Source organism: Indicator indicator, chromosome 38 (assembly GCF_027791375.1).
Source record: "Indicator indicator isolate 239-I01 chromosome 38, UM_Iind_1.1, whole genome shotgun sequence".
Taxonomy (NCBI): Eukaryota; Metazoa; Chordata; class Aves; order Piciformes; family Indicatoridae; genus Indicator; species Indicator indicator.
The window spans coordinates 4606872-4625719 of record NC_072047.1 but is presented as its reverse complement, the minus strand read 5'-3'; the positions used below and the strand labels follow the sequence as shown (position 1 = coordinate 4625719).

The window sequence follows — 18848 nt, the reverse complement described above, 5'->3', positions numbered from 1 at the left end:
TCCCTAGTCCCTGCTGATCCTTGGTGGAACAAGAAAAAAGCCCTTTTCAGAAGCAGAGATTCTCCTGGCTAATAAAAGGAACAGTTTAAGGCTTTGGCTGTTCTGTGCCGGGGTGAAGCTGCACAGCTGAATTCTGCCTCCAGCCTTATCTCTGGCTTCAGCTCCCATACAAATGTGCAGCCCCAAGGCACTCAGCACCACGGATCTGGCTGTGGCTAAAGCTTTCTGCGGCTCTATTAAGAGGCACTGTGCCAAGCACCAGAAAAAGTTGCTGGCAGCAAAGGTTTCTTTTGCTGGACTTGCAGCATCTTGTGTGCACACCTCCTGTGCTGCCAGCTGCTTCCCTTCCCTTCTTGGGCCATCTCTCTCTGGAGCAGCTTGCTGTGTTTGGGGCTGGCACGAGCTGGACACCAGAATGTTAAGCAAGGGGAGGAAGCACTGAGAAGGCAGAAGCAAGGTAAGAGAGGCACGGCAGAAGGCAGCAGACACTAAACCCGAGGCAGTGGAGCACAGCAATGTGGGAGAGCTCAGCAAGGCACAGCAGGCAGTAGGAGACCCAAGAGGCAAATGTCCAGAGGAGGTCTGAGGCTTGTACTACACAGCTCCTGCTATCTACTGCTCACATGAAGATAAACTACAGCTACATTACTTACTGCTTACATAAACCTCACAAAGCCTTCCTGGCAAGTCCATGGGTACTCCAGATTTATTTTCCCCTTGAAGGGAGAGCAAGAGGAGCTTTTTATTAATCATTAATATTTGTACCCACACAGTTCCTTCTTCTCCAACAGCACACAGGAGGATACTCAGCACGCCCAAGCCACAGTTCAGATGCGAATTTCCTTACAACCTGAACAGATCTGTATTAGTGAATATTATTTACTACCAAAGCTCAGCGTTGCTGACCTCCTGCTCATGGAATGAAGTGCATTTGTTTGTCTAAACATTTGCATGCCACAGACAAGTTATTTATGGCAGGGAAGCATGGCCTCAAAGAGTATCTTCAGTGTAACTCCCTTGATTTAATGGATGGTGATTTCAGATCTGGATTTTTCACCCCGATGTCACAAGTGCTGGCAAAGACAAACAGCAAGGAGCCTGAGCACTAACTTCACTCAAGAGCAGCACAAGCATAGCCCCCCAGCCCAGAAGGAACAAACCCCCACTTTTCTGCTCCCTAGCTTGTTTAGTTCCCCACATCATAAAGGCTGTCCAGGAACAATCACTATTTGTTCTTGCAGCTTCTCTTCAGGCTTTGGGACACCATGTTTGGAGTCTCTCATGATGTGGTCAATCCCTTTACAAATGAGGTTCACAGCTGCTGAACACAGGACAAGTTTTGCAACATTCATTCACAAGGATTTCTGCTTGTGGGGTGGGATTGGGAGGGCTGAGATTTGTGTGGTTGGGAGCTACCAGGCACAGGGTCTGCTTTGATCATTTACTTTTAGTCCTTTGTTGTTACAGTGCCCAAGACCTCTGGACAGAGCTGACTCCATGAAGGAGTTGTTATTATTCATAACAATGGATGCTCAGGCTATAAAACCCATTGCAGAGCACAGAATGCCCTGGCTGGCACTGCTAAAAACCAGCAGTAAGCCTGCACCTTAAAGAGGGTTTTTAACCCAAATTTCAGCATGGCAGGAAAGCAGTCAGGGCAGAGCAGGCTTCTGTCAGGAGCTTTCACTGCTCTTTGCTGCATCTTGTGTTTGGAGAATTTTCAGTTTCTTGATAGACCCTAAACTTTTAAAGCCTTGGATCACAATTATTTATCACCCAACAGGGAGCCACATAAAACAGATTTTCCTTCAGAAAGACCCTTCTCATTAAAGAAAAAAAACTAATTTATATATAAAAAGAAAATCAAGGATATTTTTTGTAAACCCCAACCTCACCCAGCTAAGAAGGATTCTTAAATCTAAACACCAAGCACCCCAAAGATTAATGCCACCTGCAAGCTGTAAATATCTGTATTATTGAATTTTTCATCCAGTATTTTCTTTGGCTGTTGCATTCAGCTGCACAAGGCCTAAAAATTGTCAAACTGAATTCTTGTTTCAGAGCAAAGCTCTAACTGCTGCCAGGTTGAATGAAGCACAGATCCAGGTTCAGGGAATATGCTGTGTTTATCTTGGCTGCAGCACAGGGCAGAACATTTTCCACCCCATCCAAATGTAGCCAGGAAGGGTCTGAAATGCTGCACAATAAAAGCCATTCATCAGAGCTGTCTCCTCTGCCTTCCAAACACAGACAGGGCTGACCAGCCCCAGCTCTGCACAGGGGGCAGGAAGATGGGAGTCAAGGGGTCACTGGAAAGAACCCAAGACTAACACCAGGTTTTTCAGGTTGGAGTTAGGGAATATGTTCCATGCCCTCACTCCCAGTGCACACAGGTTTTCCTTCTCCCCGCAAAGCCTGGCTACAGTTGTTAATTGCTCTGCTATGCACAATTTACAGGACTTAATTACAACACCAATACATTAGCCCTGTCTGTAAGTCACAGGCACAGCTTCACCTTCTCTACTGGGACTCAGTGAAATTAGACCTTGCCTGATTCCACGTTCAAACACTGGGATTTGCAGTTCACCTCCCACTCTTGCAGCAGAGCAGTTTAAAGAACACCCAACCACATTTTGGCTTTATTTCCACTGCTCACCTACCTGTTAGCAGCTTGAACACAACATTTCTTTCTCTGCCCACTCCTGGGAGCTGAAGCTACTCTTGGCATACTGCAGTGGCTTTTTTCCCCTCTCCCCATTTTCTTGATGCAGAGGTGCCCTCATTCATGCCTATGAGGATGTGAAGGGCAGTGAAGGGAGGATGGAGCCAAGCTCTGCTCAAGTGATGTCCAATGACAGGGCAAGGGACAACGGGTGCAAGCTGAAGCAGAGGAGGTAGCACAGGAACATGGCAAGGGGTTGGGCTGGAAGAACTTACCAGGTCCCTTCCAACCCCTAACCTTCTGTGATGTGCTGTGGTTTTCAGTTTTCACACTGTCCTCTGGCAGCCCAGGTGAAACCTGAGCTCTTCTGGGGCCTTGTTTCTAACATTATTGAGGAAAATAAAATACAGCTGCTGATAAAGCTTGAAAGCAAACAGAATAGTGTCCTTTCTGGGCACGTTTTACTCTGCAGATAGCTACTGAATGACAGACAGTGCCTGTAGCACACCCTGAGCCCCTCCAGCAATAAAGGACAGCTCCACTCCCCTCAGCCCATTTCACTTTTTTAATTAATGTTTTAGACAACAAAGCTTTAAGTTTTTTGGTTTTTTTTTTTTTTTACTAAAATTCATCTGAACGAATGCATTTTAGGCATCAAGACAAGGAAGAGCAGTTCTAAGCTATCCATGGTGTAAGGAAAAACTAAGGAAATGTAGGAGAGAGAGAAGGTAGTTGGAGATAAGACAGAGGAGTCTGACCTCCCTTTCAGAAAACCAGAGGCAGTAGAACCCTTGCTAAGTGTTAGCTACTGTGAAGAGGAATTTCTGCCTCTTCAGAGTGACTTTGGCCACCTCTGCCCTTCCAACAGAGGAGGTTTACTATGCTCCTTCTGCAGGCTGGAGCCCCAGCTGCTGCTTCCCGGGGGGTAGATGTGCAGAGGCATCTCCTGCGCGGCCACCGGCAGGCAGCAGCAGGGAGGGCAGAGCCCTTGTTCTCCTTCCCTGCTGCTGGGAACTGGCTGAGGTTTTGCTCTCCATGCTGAAGGTTCTCAGATCCTCTAAGGACAGTTGTTCTTCTCCTGAACTTGCGAGCAGGAGCCAGCCGGGGAGGACAATTCTGCACCTCCTCTGGCAGCAGAACCCAGGCAAGGCCTTTGCTGTGGGCATCCTCCTGCAGCCTCATGCTGCGCCTCACTCTTACTGCACCACCTCCAGGAGGCTCTGAGCGGTCACGTTTTGGCTGAGAAGCAGATAAGAATTCTTCCACATGAAAAGAAGGCAGTGGAAAATTGTCTTCAGTTGTGTCCTCCTGTTGAAAAGCTGGAAAAGGAACAGCTCCACTTCTGGTTCTTCTTCGATCCCCTCTGGCAGAACCCTGCTGTGGCTGCAGAGCGCCTCTGGCACCCGCATGCACACCTGTGTCCTGCTCCAGGAAGTCCAGCCCAGCTACCCACTCTGCCTCACTGAGCAGATCTCCTTTTAACCTCTTGCTTTCCGTCAGGGAAGTGCTTCCTTCTGCCTCTCTCACACGAGCAGTCTCCTCCCCTTGTGGGACACAGTCAGAGGTATCAAAGCCACTGCTGGCATCTGGCACAATGTGGGAGAACTGGGGAAAAAAAAAAAACAAAACAAAGGCAATAGGTAATCCATGAAAGCAGATCAGACTGGCTTGGATTGGAGGGGCCCTTAAAGATCATCCAGTTCTAACCCTCTGCCATGGGCACAGACACCTTCTGCTAGACCAGGCTGTTCAAGGCCCCATCCAACCTGCTTTCCAGCACCTCAGTTACCTCCTGATCAGTGCCAGCAGCAGACTCCAGATCACCACCTGACACCTGAAACACTGTGTCATGGGAACTGCTGCCTTCTGCCACATCCAGGCCCTCAGAGCTTCCTGAAGTATCAGCTGCACAGATGGTTTGGCCTCTCATTCTCTCAGCCACTGGCTTCTGTTGGACATCCTCGTAGGCACTCCCAGGTTTGGTGCCACCTGAGATCACATCCTCTGCATCACAACAGACAGGAGGTCACTTGGCTGCACTGGTGGATGGACACAATCTTCTGTGCAATATTACAGCAGAAGCTTTACAGGATCTTAGCTCAATAAAGCAGCCTTCTAAAGAACCCACTGCAGAGAAGTGATGTGGAAAGCCCAGTGCACATCCCTTTCCTAACACCCAAATCACCATTCCTAGAGCCCTTGGAAATACCAGTGTCCCAAGTACAGAGGTGTGGGTTTCAGACTTGAGTCCCACAAGAGTTAAATTTATCCAGCTGGAGACTATTGATCTATTAGATCCTCTGGACTCTACTGTTGCAGAGGCAAATTAGAGTATGAAATGCAGAACTGGGCTCTTTACCTATGCTCACAACTCACCCATCAGACTTTTTAGCACAAATTGAAATAAAAAATTGAAAATCAACAAAAGAGCAAGGCCAAACAAACCCCAAAACCACATTACCTGAAAAAAATACTGAGCTTGGAGACAAGGAGCACTCTGAAACCTCAATGACAGGGCTGAGGAGGGGTTTCTGAGAAGCCATTGTTCTCTCCCCATACAGAGATGTTTTTACTTTCTTTCTTCTTCTCACACAGCCTGCACGTTTTCTTTTCTGAAAAGGCAGAGAAGAGCACTGAGTCACCTCACTGCTCCTGGGCAAATCTGCAGCAAAGGATGACACCATGGCTCCCCTGAGAAGTAGGAACACTGGCAACAGCAGGACACCTAACACGCTTCAAAAATCTTTAGTATGAAAAAGCCATGGCAAGGAAAAAGAAAGAAGAGAGCCAAGGAGAGACACCTGGGGGAGGAAGCAGGCAGCAGTCCCCAGCTGCAGAGGACTGTCACTTACTTGTAGCTTTTTGGCAGCAGATGTGGTTGTGTTCTTCTGGTTTGGATGCTTGTTCTGCCTGGGATTATTCATGTCATTAGTGTTCTCAGGAGCTGTGTCACTGGAGATGCCAACAGCAGTCCCCTCTGAGGTGGTGCTGCACTGCTGAGGCATGTGGAAAGATTTAAGTGTGTATAAAAACCACATTCAAAAATGAGATTTCCTAAGACAACTACCTGCACTAGCAGGAATGTTTCCATAGGTACCTGGATGTATTCAGCCCCTCTAGCTGACAGTGTAAAATCTCTTGTAAGCGTCAGGAGATAGAAAAGAGAATAATTCTGCCTGGGAAGTTAGAAACCCAAACAACCCAGGCATCCCCACTAAAGAAACTTACCTTCCTCTTTGTAGAGGAACGAGTTTTCATCCTGTCAGGTTTGCTACTCTCTGCTGCTAGGGATGAAGAAAATAAGAGAATTCAATTTTAGCACAGAAAGCGACCTCACATTGTGAGGAGATTATCCACACAATTCCTAACATTATGCACAGTGTTCAGTCACCTCAGCCTCGAGGAGCTCATAGGTCAGGCAGCCTCAAAGACTATCAAGTCATGGCAAGATTTTACAAACACTTCACAAAAGTTAAAACAAAACCTGTGTTTGGTAAAGCAATAGGCACTGAGAAAGGTTTCCTAGAGATGCTGGCACTTGCACAAGCCCTTTTTAATTGTTTTGTGGTTGTCTTACTTATTAAAACCCAGGCTGCAGTATCAGCCTGAAGACCCTGAGCTCTGCATTTCCAGGGACAGAGCTGTATTATCTACTGACAAAATCAGAAGCTGAACTTACCTTCTGCATTTTCAGCAGGCACCAGATCTGCAGCAACAGAGTCCTGCATTAACCCCTCAAGAGGGTCCCATTCCTTTAAACAAGAAAAGGTAACCTTTTGGCAATGCACTATACCAGACACAGACTGAAGCAGCCCTGCTCCAGCAATGCTTGGAACAGCCAGGTAAGAGAACAATGTTGTTTTGTCCTTAGAGAAGCTATTAAGGCAGAAAGAAATGCAAAATCAAAAGGATATGAATAAGCCAAGGCAAAACCATTTTGTGTCCAACCAGCCTTAAGTTTTATACAGGGCAAACGCTGCTCAGAAGCTCTTCCCAATGCCATCCCCAAGCCTCAAGCAGACTGTTTCATCAGTTCAGCAATCGCCTTTCAAAACCAAGCAGACTAAGGGAAAAAACTCAGCAGAAACTAAGCATTCACAGAGACTAAGAGGCTGTTTTTATGACTTAAAGGAAAAAAAGAACCGAACAACCCCAAACTTACCTCAGAGCGATCAAAGCTGGGCTGGGGCAATGGTTCCTGAGTGAGACTGAGCCTTGCAGAGGGGCTGCTCTGTCTCTGCAGCCTCACAGGGGTCCCTCCTCTGTGCAGCGGAGCATTCGCAGGTAAAGCTTCATCAAAGATTTCTGGGCTCAGATCTTTCCCAAAAGTAACTTTTTTTTCCTTTGGCTTCTCAGAGCTCTGTCTTTCAGTTTCCTCTGTTGCAATCAAAAACACAGACTTATTTTTTCAATGGCCATTTTTCTTAGCAACCTTATTTTCCAATGCACACAGCAGGATGCCACACATGAGCTACCTCAGAGGTGGCTACAAATCATTCTTCAGATTTACCAGAGGCAAAACCTTGTGGTCCCACATAATGCTCTGCCTGCTCAAAACCCAAAAGGGGAAGCTGACCTGTTTGCAGTGCTTCAAGGACTTCTGCACAGCTGGAAACTGCAAGAGATTCACCTCCTCCATCAAGGGCATCATAGGAGCATTCCTAGCAAATGCAAGTGACAGTCACCTTTTAATACCATCTCAGCTACTGGCCCTGGTCAAATCAAGTGAAGAGAACTTTTTCTGTCAACAGCATTTAATAACTAGCCCATTGCTTAAAAAAAAAATCCACTGGTTTTCTAAAGGAATGAAGCTCAACATGATCCTCTCCTAACATGAAAGCTTCGAACAATGCTTCTCAGGTGAGCAGGGAGCAAACAGATACCACTGACAGCATTCATCTGTTCCTCATTCACAGCAGTCAGCCACTAAGTGTCTGTTAGCCAAGAGTATCATTACTGAAGGACCAGATTCACCTCTGGCTCTGCAGCCATGACTGCAGGCGTCAGTAAGTCAGTGACCAACCTGCATTCTCTCCAGTGGTTGCCTCTCTGGTGTTCTCCTCGGCACAGGTGGCAGCCAGCAGCTGCTCTGTGCATGCCCAGCCAACAGAGGCCTGCTGGGGTGTGTTGAGGTGTGGGGTAGGGAGATGCAGAGCCTACTTTCATCACACACTGGGCTCCCTTCCTGCTCACTGGTCAGATCTGATAAAACATCCATTCCAGCATCTCTAGTGCAGTGCTCAGAACCAAAACCTGTAGAGCAAGCAGACAGAAGGAACCATTAAAGACTGAATGAGAGCTGCAGACTTTAGTATTTAGCCAGGTGAATGGCAAACACACACCACCAAAACCTCCATCCCCTCCTGACCACCTGCCACCATGCTGCCACTTTTACCCTTGGTGTCTTGAGAAACTCACAAAGCCACTGCTCAGGATGAACCAAGCAATCAGACAGCTTTAAATGAGCAAAACTCCTCTAAACACACCCACAGACCTGTGCCAGTCCTTACAAGGGAAAGGTTTTGGTTTGTGCTAAGGGTTCCTATGTCTTGTGCCCCAATGTTTAGGGTCAGTTATGGACCAGGAACACATCAGCTTACAGAAGCCTGTTTCCTGGGAGGCCTCAGCCACTCGTGACAGTCCAGGGGTGCCAGTTTCCTCTTCTACTGCTTTAACAGATGTTTGAAAGGTGTCTATCTTGTCCTTCAGCAGCCTGACATGTTTGAAAGGACTCACCTGCCAAAACAAAATTCACCTCATCAGACTATTGTTTGCCCCGAGGGTAGCACAGGCTTTACCACTTTGTACTTGAGCATGGAAAACACACTCAGAAAAGAAAAAAGTCCTGTATTTCATGGTAAAACCATGCAGATCAGAAACTGTGTCAAGAATCGGTTCAGCTTTAATGCCTTTCATAACCTACCCCTTCAGAGCAGCCCTAGAATTTGGTATCTGACAGTCTAGGCTAGTTGAAGAATGAGCCTGATTAAAAATCGAGTCACTTATGCTAGGATTTACTTCACTTTGAACTATCGACACTTTAATTGGCAACAATCAAGCATGTCAAAGGTAGAAAAATAAAGGTAAAGGAGTAAAGCCTCCATGCTCTACTCGACCAACCTCCTAATGTCCCCTGGCTCTGAAGAGTCCACAGAAAGTCAACAAAATTGAAGCCACAGCTCCTGTTATGCCTGCTTCCTGAGCCTTGCCTTCCCTTCCTGCCAGCACATCTTGATCCCTGAGGGACCTAAACTGGCACAACAGGTATTTGAGACTCTCACCTGAGCCAAGGCTTCTTTCTGCCTGTTGCTTCTCTGCTGGGCAAGGAACTGAATAAGGCTGTTGTTCTCCGGTGACCCCCGCGCCCCAATGGCTGCTCTTCGTCTGAATTTCAACGTAGCTGGAGATGCCCCTGAAGTGGGGATAGGAGAGGAGAAGCCAAGACTTCTTTTGGTAAGAAAACCTAAAGCCTTAAAATACTGATTTCATTTTAAGAGTGAGTTATGCTATTCAGGAAAACATCCAAAAAGTTAGCTGCTCAGCTCAAGACGCCTTCCTGAGCAAAAGCAGGGAAAGCAAGTTAAAATCTGCCTGAACTACAGTCAGGGAACGGTTTGGATGGGCAGGGACCTTTGAAGTGAGGAAGGACAAACTGAGAAACTGGCTTTTACTTTTTCTACTGCTAGTTAGGAACTGTCCATCAATACTTGCAGAATTTATCTTGCTACTCCCTTGTGAAACTTAGACTCCTCACCAACTGGACAGAAGAAAGTTAAACTGGGAGTTAAAGCAACATCACATCCAAGTCTCACCCTCAAGCATAGTCAAACTCAGACAACTTGCACCTGACCCAAATGGAAGCTTTTGGGGGTCTGCATGATCTCCAGATGTCCCCTGAGAAGGACAAGTCACCAGCCACTCCAGCCTTACCTATGGTAAAGTTTTCCTGGGTGAGCCCAAATTCAGCAACTCTTTCAGGTGTAAAGCCCACAGGCATCTGCCCCTGGCTCGCTGACAGCCCACAGGCTCCTTCGGCTTTGTCCCTGTTAGGTGTCAGGCAGCATTCCTCCCCTAAAGGAGCAGGGCTGCTTCCTGGCAGATTTTCCCTACTGCTGAAAGGTAAGACATGTTCCTCAGCAGCACCCCCTTGCAGCGTGCCCACAGGGCACTTCGTGAGCTGGCAGCTGCCCACACCCTCCCCGGTGCGCCGCGAGCGCCTGCCGCAGCCTCTGGGGTGCTGCAGGGGGGCTCTTGGCAGCTGCACCTCCTGCCCATTGCCCATATTCTCCTTGAATGCTTTTATGCCTTTGCAAATCTTCTGGTCCTTTGACAGCTCAGGACAAGAGGCCTCTTCCTTCTCTTCTGCGTGTGTGCTCTCATCATCTTGAGCTCTCAGGAGAGCACTTCCACTCTTCAGTCTTCTGTGCATGGTTAGGGACTGATTTTAAGAAAGACTGAGTCAGGTGTCTCACTCGAGGACAGAAAAAGCTATCAAAAAAAAAAAGAAAGATATTTTAATAGATACTGGGCAACAGCAAGAGTTCACTCCCATTCCCAAACTTCTACCAAATCTAGATTTTATTCTTTTTTTCCTGGAACATGTTTGACAGGGCAGTGAAAAGGGAAAATCTTATCTCCAGCAAGCTCCACCAAAGGACACCAAAAGGCCAGCACTATAAAGACAGCAACAGAACCCTGCAGCAGAAATGTTTCTTGAGGAAAGAAACAGGGGCCCTGCTTTCATTCCTTATCAGACTTACACTTCATGTCCCTCACATTGCCATACTTCTTCTGCAAGTGTTGCAACAACCAGTAGCAGTTGAATACCGAGTGGAAAACCTCAGACTCCAGAGAGCTGTAGAGAGCAATGAGGTCTCCTCAGCCTCCTCTTCTCCAGGCTGAACACAAGACTCAAGGGGTGGCCTGCCTGTCCCTGCTGCCCACCGTGTTTCTAATACAAGCCAGGATGCCTTTGACTCGTATTTATTTGACTGTCTTGTTTGGTCTTTCAAAAGACCCCTTGGAGGGGGAAGCTGTTACACGTCAAAGACCAGCAGTATCAATTGCCACTGCAACGGTGCACCGGCAGCAATACGGCACCAGCCGGGACTCTGACCAAGCCTTGTGCCAGGAGTTTCTGAAGCAGAACGCAGTGGGAGACGAGGTCAAAGGCTTTTCTAAAGCTCAGGCAACGTCCGCGGCACTTCCTTCAAGCGCGGCCTGCTCGTTAACACCAAACCCAGCGGGCCGGAGCTGACTCTCGACTGCAGTGACTCCTGGGCACCCCCTACCCGCACCCACAGAGTTCCCCTCTCAGCCAGCCGCTGGCCCGAGGCCCCTAGACCCTCACCTCCGCCCAGCGCTCCCCGCAGACCGGCACGCGCCGCCGCCATTCAAACCGGGACGCACTGTTGTGTATCCCTCCGCGCCAGCGCCCGCCTTCGCCAACACTTTGCAGCGGCCAGGCACCGCGGCCAAAGAAGCACAGAGGAACAGCAGCTCCCGGGAAGCGGCCTTGTTGCGGCCCGCTCTCCGGGCGCGGGCGAGGGCGAGAACTGCCGGGCAGGAAGGACTTTTTACCTCCCGAGCGCGGAGCGATCACGAAAAATCTCTTGCCTGCGCAGTGTTCCTCTTGAGAGAGCTAACCGCCAGCTCACGAGACACGCCCACGTGACAGGCGGCTGCCCCACAAACCACAATGGGGCTTTTGATTGGCCAAGAGCCACGTCCGCGCGCCCCCGCCCACTCCCCACTCCTCTTGCCCCGCCTCCCCGGTGGAGCGCCTTCTGATTGGTCAAGAGTCTTGGCTTGGTCACGATTGGCAGCGGCACCTGTCGGTCAGCGGGGAGCTGCCTTCCGGGTTGGGCAGGAACCGCCGCCGCCGCTGCCGCAGCATGAGGCGGGTCACGCTGTTCGTTAACGGCAGCCCCCGGAACGGGAAGGTGAGGGGCGGGGAGGGGGAGTTCCGCCGCCCGCGAGGAGGGTCCGCCCGGCCTTGGCTTGCCCCCAACCCTCTCCACGGAGTCTTTTCTCCTCCCTCAGCCGCCAGCGTAGAGCTGCTGGCAAGGGCGTACCGGCGGTGATTGTGTTTGGGCTCCGGCCCTGGGCCGCGGGGCTGTAGGAACTCCCTCAGCTGCCTTCTAGGGCCGCAGTGCCCGTGGCTGCGGCAGAGGAAGCCTCGCTGCTCCCGCCGCCCCCGCTCCGGACCCGGGCTGGCTGCCCGGGCCTGGTGCTTGTGCCTCGGACGGCACCGCGGAGTCACGTCCCGCAGAAACCCCGCCGCGGTCTCTTGGCCTGGGGGCGCCGCGGGGAATCGCCACACGCCAAGGACTTCTTGGTGGAGGCACAGTTAAAGCCCCCTTCTTGTCGTCCTTGTTGGTTCGGGTGCTGGGAGCGTGGGAATCAAACCTGAAGGATGTCAGAGCTGTGCCCTGCCAGGCGCTGCTTGGAGAGCCAGGGAACGACCCTGCTGAAACCCTGCTCGGTTGTTTCAAAGCTCTGTAGGCTTTTAAAAAGTGCAGATGTATGTACCGGGCTCTGGAGATCAAAAAGTTCGGGTTTCCAGGCCCAGCCAGGGTAAAACTGGTCCAGCTGTCCCAAGTGCTCTCCGTGGTCCCTAATCTTTCCCATCCCCATCTCTGGGTGCAGGCAGTTGATGTGACAGCAGTTTGATCTTTGGATTTTAGAGAGAGGGAAATAAATCCGGGAGAGACTTGGAACACAAGAACTAGCAACATTTCTTTAGAGAGATGAGTACTGGAATCAATTCCTGCAGGACCATTGAATTCCTTCACTGCTGCTGCAAGCTTGGTGCTTTGAGGCTGGGGTGAGCTGTGCAAGACACCCCTAAGGCAGTGATATTTGTAACATCAAAGGTGCTCTGTTGTCTTTTTTTAGTAAGGATCCATTCCCATCTCCCTGGTTTGTGGAGATCCTGATAGCTCTGGAAATGGGTCTGAGGTGGCAGGAGCCAAGGGAAGGCAGCACATACAGCTTACTCTCTCCACAGGTGGTGGCTGTCTATGGGACTCTCTCAGACCTGCTGTCTGTGGCTAGCAGTAAGCTGGGGATCAAAGCAACCAGTGTGTACAATGGGAAGGGAGGACTCATCGATGATATCGCTTTGATTAGGTAAGGTTCATCCAATCAAACTCAAATCACTGCTGTGGATTAAGAGACTTCCTGGCCTATAATCCTCTGATCTTAATCAATAACCAGTGCTTTCCTTAAACCCAGATTTGATCACTGCCAGCCAGTATGCCCAGAGGTGCTTTGGCTTCACAGAGTGCTTCAAGAGTGGGAGAGAAATGGCTATTGTGTGGTACTAAACTGAGTAACAGTGATTCCTGCCTGCTTGGTACAGACCTCTCTAATGGAGTCAGTCCTGGTACAGTCCACTGGAAGCTGCAAAATGAAGGCAAAAATCAGAGAGTAAAGTTCTGACTAATGGCAACTGATCAGCATTTATTTGCAACTGATAACGAGGGGCTCCCACTCTCATTCAGATGAGCAAACAGTTATGATTAATGTTGGTTTTCTTTCTTCTCCTCCTCTTCCCCTGCCCCTTCCCCTTTCAGGGATGATGATGTTCTGTTTGTGTGTGAAGGGGAACCATTCATTGGTGAGTCTGTGTTATTCTTCTGTTTAACTTCCTGTTTACCAGAAGTTTTGGGTTGCTTTAGTATAAACCTCAAGGGTTTATTTTCTGTTGATTTCAGAAGCTGCCTCTTACCATCAGGAGGATTCAGAAATATTCCTTATTTTCTGCTACTTATTGTCTCTTGGTCTGTGTAGATCCCCAGACTGATGGGAGACCCCAGGAGGAGCTGACAGGGTCCCACACAGACTGGCTGACACTCAATGTTGGAGGCCGATACTTCACTACAACCAGGTAGAAGTGCAGCTGGCTGCTTGTGCTCCTAAGGAGCTTCAGCTCATGCAGCCTGGCTGTGGGCATGCAGTGAGTGAGGCTCCAGATGCTCCTGCAAAAGGGCCAGAAAGAGAACTGACTGTGGAGGTCTTGGACTTGTGCAGATTTCTCTGTCTTTCGTGTTTGCAACAAATGAATTTCTGAAAGATTTGACACACAGAGTGAGACTGGGGCAGAGCCTGAGCAGGCCTGGATTTACCCTTGGAGAGCTCAGTTAATTCGGTGCTTTCTGTTGGAAATACCTCTGTGGTACCTCAGGTCAGCAGTGCGATCTCTTAGCACAGTGTGTGAAATGGAATCAGGGGAGTGCTGGGGCTGGTGGGATGCACATCACACACTGAGGGCAGAAAATACCTCCCAGGCTTTGTCTCTGCAGGGAAACATTCTGTGCTGAAAATAAACCAAAATTGCTCTGCCTTTGTTTTCTAGGAGCACTTTGGTTAACAAGGAGCCTGACAGCATGCTGGCCCACATGTTTAAAGATAAAGGTTGGTACAGTGGAACAGACCTTGGGTTTTAGGCCCACAAACTGGCAAAATAGGCAGTAGGCACTGTCAGAGCCAGATTTGTTCATGTGAAAATATCAAAAATAGGTTAGACTGTCAAAGCAGAGCACAGAACTGTGGGGTTTTAACTATTTGTTGCCCACATCATGCTCAGCACCTCACAGACTGAAGATTTCCCTTCCACCCATAGTTACTCTGCTGGGGTCTTTCTGTGTTTGCTTTATTTTGGATTTTCATCTTGTTTGTGCATCTTGCTGGGTTTTGTCCAGAGTCAGTGAGCAGACAGGGTATGAGTCAGTGCCTAAGAAAGGAGGCAGACCCAAAGCTCACTGCTGCTTTGATTCCAGCACTGAGTGTTGTGTGTGCGGAGAGGTTTGGGCTGCTGATAGCAGCCGTGAGCTCCTGTCAAGGTGATTCCTACTCCCTTCTTGTTTTGCTTTCAACTGGAATGTTTCATAATCCAGTCCCTTTGGTAGTAACATCTGACAGTGAAGCCAGTGCCCTTCTGCTAATCTCTGCCATTTGCTGCTGTATATGTTGTGGAAACAGATGCATGGGGAAATAAGCAAGATCCTAGAGGAGCATTCCTCATTGACCGCAGCCCTGAGTATTTTGAGCCTATTTTGAACTATTTGCGGCACGGACAGCTCATTGTAAATGATGGCATTAATTTGCTAGGTAGGTATTGCCTGTCTGACATCTCTATTCTTACCTTTACAAGTTAAACTTTGCCCTCAGGTCAAGATGCTGAGGTCAGTGGGGCTTGGCTGTGCTCGCCTGAATGGTTGGGGGTGTGCTGCGTTCAGCGCTGCAGTTCCGCCTGCTGGGGTTAGTGAAGAGCTGCTGCTCAAACCTCTTTGTCTTCAGAGCATTAAAACCCCTCTCTGGTGGGTCAGTGTCTGGCAGTGATTCTGGAGTTGGTATCTCTAGCCCAATGCTGGCATTGGAGACATCCTTTCAGAGCTGGGTTTTGCTCTTGGCTGCCAGCAAGCTCACCCCTCCTCTGTCCAGTTACACCCAGCAGCACCTGGCTTGCTGTCAGCTTTATGGTTGATGGATTTCTTCAGGGCTCCTTGAACTCCAGCAGCTGCTCTGTGCCTCTCTTAGTGTGGCTGAAGTGTAGATGAGGTCTGACAAGCAGGGAAGGTCCAGGGCATCGATGCTGCTCCAAGAGTAATGGTGGATTCCCTTGATCTTCCTGGTTGGCTCTTGGTGTGGCTGTACACTGCCTGCTCCAGTCAGGGATGACTAGGAACAAGTGGTGGGATGAGAGCAGATGGCTTCAAGTTGTCCCAGGGGAGGTTTAGGTTGGATATTAAAAGAAACTTCTTCCCTGTAAGGGTTCTTAAAGCCTGTCCCAGGCTGCTCAGGGAGGTGGCTGAATGCCCATCCCTGGAGGGGTTTCAAAGCCCCAGAGATGTGGTGCTGAGGGCCCTGGATTAGCCCCACCCTTGGTAGAGATAGAGAGTGATTGGAGTGGGTGAGCTTAAAGAACTTTTCCAACTAGAGTGATTGTGTGATTCTAAGACAAGTGGCCCTTGTTTGAGACCCCCTGGAGCTAACCCCTGCTGCTTTGTTCCAGGAGTGCTGGAAGAAGCCAGGTTCTTTGGGATTGATTCCCTAATTGAACAGCTGGAAATAGCCATTAAGGTAACTTCTTTCCTCTTCTCCATGAGGCTACCTGTCCTGTTCTTCCAGGCAAGCTACAACGCAGTGCTATCCCTGCTAGCTTTTAACCACCTCTCCCAACAGAACTCCCAGCCAGCTGAGGACCATTCCCCTATATCTCGCAAGGAGTTTGTCCGGTTCCTGCTGGCAACCCCAACCAAGTCTGAGCTGCGCTGCCAGGTGAGACAAAGCAGCCTCTGTCTGTAGCACAGCTCCCCTTGCACCATTCTGCCAGCTGGGTTCAGAACTGCACCTCCTCTTCTGTGACTCCTGGGCTTTGCTCTCTTGTGTGCAGGGTCTCAATTTCAGTGGAGCAGATCTCTCACGCCTGGATCTTCGCTACATCAACTTCAAGATGGCCAACCTGAGCCGCTGCAACCTGGCACATGCCAACCTCTGCTGTGCCAACCTGGAGAGAGCTGACCTCTCTGGCTCAGTGCTTGATGTAAGAGCTGCTCTGGCTTGCACAGGCTGGGCTGTCCTTGGATTGTTTGAAAGGAGGAGGAGCTGGGCCAAGCAGATAGGTGGAAGACACGCAGCTCTTGGGTGCCTGCTGCAGCACTTTGGTGCCTGCTGCAGCTCAGTCAGATCGCTGCCAGAGCTTTTTGAAGCTACCTCATAGAAAAGGGCAGTGGGTGAGGGCAGCCTGGCTCTTGCTACAGGAAACACAGATTAGAGCAAGCTCTTTCCTGCCCTCACAGCAGTGAGGCTGTTATGCTTGAGCAGGTTCACTTTCACAGCAGAAGTGAAAGCTCTGCTCAGAGTTGCTCCTCCTCACCTCTCACTGCTGTCTCTCCACCAGTGTGCAAACCTGCAGGGGGTGAAGATGCTGTGCTCCAATGCTGAGGGAGCATCTCTGAAAGGCTGCAATTTTGAAGATCCATCAGGCCTTAAAGCTAACCTGGAAGGTAAGAAGCTCTTTGCCTGATGGGTGATCTGTGAGTCTGTGGCTTGTGAGAGATCTTGCTGTGGTGGGGACACGCCAAGTGCTCAGGAGAGGAGGCCACACGGCCTGGAGTGTGTGCCCATGTCATCAGAGTGCTTTAGGCTGGAGGGGACCTTTAGAGTCACCTAGTCCAACCTCCCTGCAGTCAGCAGGGACAAATCATTCAGTTCCAAATTCTACCTTTCACTTCTGTCACTTCACAACTCTGAGCAAGCAGCGTTCTGCAGCTGGTTTGTCTCAGAACTCCTCTTGGTGCTTTAGGGGCTAACCTGAAAGGTGTTGACATGGAAGGCAGCCAGATGACAGGAATCAACCTGCGAGTGGCCACCCTGAAAAATGCCAAACTCAAGAACTGCAACCTGAGAGGAGCAACCTTGGCAGGAACTGATTTGGAAGTGAGTTGGGCTTCACTTCACACTTTGTATACTACATGACCAGGTTTGAGGCTTAATGGCTTTGGCCTGAGTTCTGCAGCTTCAAAGCAGATTGAGGGAAATCTAAAGATGAGGAGAAGCTTCTTTGGTGTGAGGGTGCTGGAGGCCTGGAGCAGGCTGCCCAGAGAGGTTGTGGAGTCTCCTTCTCTGGAGAGATTCCAACCCCCCCTGGCTATTGTGATCCTGGGCAGGCTGCTGTGGGTGCCCTGCTGGAGCAAGGGGGTTGGACTGAATGATCCCCAGAGGTCCTTTCCAACCCCTCCATGCTGGGGTTATCTGGGAGCAGAGATGGAATCTTAGCTGGCTGCTGGCAGTGGCACGTTGCTGTTCTAGCAGGAGGACAAAGCAGCTGCCCCTGCACAGCCTGCTTGGGGCTGGGAGCTTGCACTGAATGTGAGGCTGTGCCTGTGGGCTCTGGGAGAAAGTGGCTCAGGTAAGGTTTGCACCAAGCTCTGGGTGTGTTCAGCTAACAGTGCTTTTTCTTTTGCCCTTTAGAATTGTGATCTATCAGGTTGTGATCTACAAGAAGCTAATTTGAGGGGATCCAATGTGAAAGGAGCCATCTTTGAAGAGATGCTGACACCTCTGCACATGTCTCAGAGCGTCAGATAGGGCAGAGAGGAAGCTTTGCCTTGTGCTCACCTAGAACCTCCTCTGCTCCAGTTTGCACCTAGTGCCCCTTGGCCTGTTGTTGGATATCACTGAAGTGGCCTTGTGGCCTTGTCTTGAAACTGAGCTACTCTGTGACCTTGTTGATGTGGAATAAAATGCAGCTGCTGAAAGCTTGAAAGCCTCAGCTCACCTCCAGCCCTGGGGAGGTGATGGAGCAAGTTCTTGATGCTTGGATAAGAGGTGATTAGGAACAGCCAGCATGGCTTTACCGGGGAGCAGTCATGTTTGACCCAGCTGAGAGGCTTTGATGAGGACATCCCCAGGGAGATGGTGGATGGCAGAGCAGTGAATGTGGTTTATTTGATCTCAGGAAAGCATCTGACACCCGCAGCATCCTCCTAGCTGAACTGAAGCAGTGTGGGCTGGGTGATGGAGGAGGGAGGTGGGTGGGACTTGGGGGAAGGGAAGAAGTTGTGGAGTTGTGGTCAGCGGAGCAGAGTCTGGTGGAGGCCTTCATCTAGTGGAGTCCCTCAGGGGTCAGTACTGGGACCAAAGCTGTTCAATACATTCATCAAGGACTGGGGTGAGGGCACTGCCAACAGGTTTGATGATGGCACCAAACTGGGAGCAGTGGTGACAGTCCTCAGGCTGTGTTGCCATCCAGTGAGACCTGGACAAGCTTCAGAGCTGGGTGGGGAGAAAGTGAATGAAATCCAACAAGGGCAAGGGTAGGAGGATGGTCAGAAGAATGCCCAGGAGCCTGCAATGTGCCCTTGTGGCCAAGAAGGGCAAGGGCAGCCTGGGGTGCATTAGAAGGGCTGTGGTGAGTAGGTCAGAGAGGTTCTCCTGCCCCTCTGCTCTGCCCTAGTGAGGCCACATCTGGAATATTGTGTCCAGTTCTGGACCCCTTAGTTCAAGAAGGACCTCAGGAAACTGCTTAAGAGAGTCCAGCCCAGAGCCACACAGCTGCTGCAGGCAGTGGAACGTTTCCCTGTGAGCACAGGCTGAGGGAGCTGGGGCTTGGAGCAGAGGAGCCTGAGGGCTGCCCTCATTGCTGGGGATAAAGATGTGCAGGGCTGGAGCCAGGCTC

The 18848-nt window shown here is 50.0% G+C and overlaps 2 protein-coding genes across 2 annotated transcripts; one reads left to right on the top strand and one right to left on the bottom strand.

Moving 5' to 3' along the window:
- Positions 1 to 3321: 3321 nt before the first annotated feature.
- CDCA2 (cell division cycle associated 2) lies at positions 3322 to 9881 on the bottom strand (the record flags this gene model as incomplete). The annotated part of the gene is made up of 12 exons (XM_054396620.1): positions 3322 to 4267; positions 4452 to 4666; positions 5124 to 5274; positions 5515 to 5658; positions 5891 to 5946; positions 6342 to 6414; positions 6825 to 7039; positions 7239 to 7323; positions 7686 to 7915; positions 8263 to 8398; positions 8944 to 9074; positions 9593 to 9881. Coding segments are annotated over 12 exons (2529 nt in total), but the record flags the coding sequence as incomplete, so codon positions are not given.
- A 1675-nt stretch (positions 9882 to 11556) lies between these two features.
- KCTD9 (potassium channel tetramerization domain containing 9) lies at positions 11557 to 17908 on the top strand. The gene is made up of 12 exons (XM_054396634.1): positions 11557 to 11604; positions 12672 to 12793; positions 13240 to 13283; positions 13457 to 13553; positions 14022 to 14080; positions 14648 to 14776; positions 15681 to 15748; positions 15851 to 15946; positions 16062 to 16211; positions 16569 to 16674; positions 16974 to 17107; positions 17642 to 17908. The coding sequence occupies exons 1-12, from the start codon at positions 11557 to 11559 to the stop codon at positions 17756 to 17758; spliced, it is 1170 nt and encodes a 389-aa protein (XP_054252609.1). The 3' UTR covers positions 17759 to 17908.
- Positions 17909 to 18848: the final 940 nt, after the last annotated feature.

Coding starts and splice junctions, on each gene's coding strand:
- KCTD9 (XM_054396634.1), top strand. CDS start 11,557: ATGAGGCGGGTCACGCTGTTCGTTAACGGCAGCCCCCGGAACGGGAAG. Junction 13,554..14,021: donor CGATACTTCACTACAACCAG/GTAGAAGTGCAG, acceptor TTTGTTTTCTAG/GAGCACTTTGGTTAACAAGG. Junction 14,081..14,647: donor CCACATGTTTAAAGATAAAG/GTTGGTACAGTG, acceptor TTGTGGAAACAG/ATGCATGGGGAAATAAGCAA.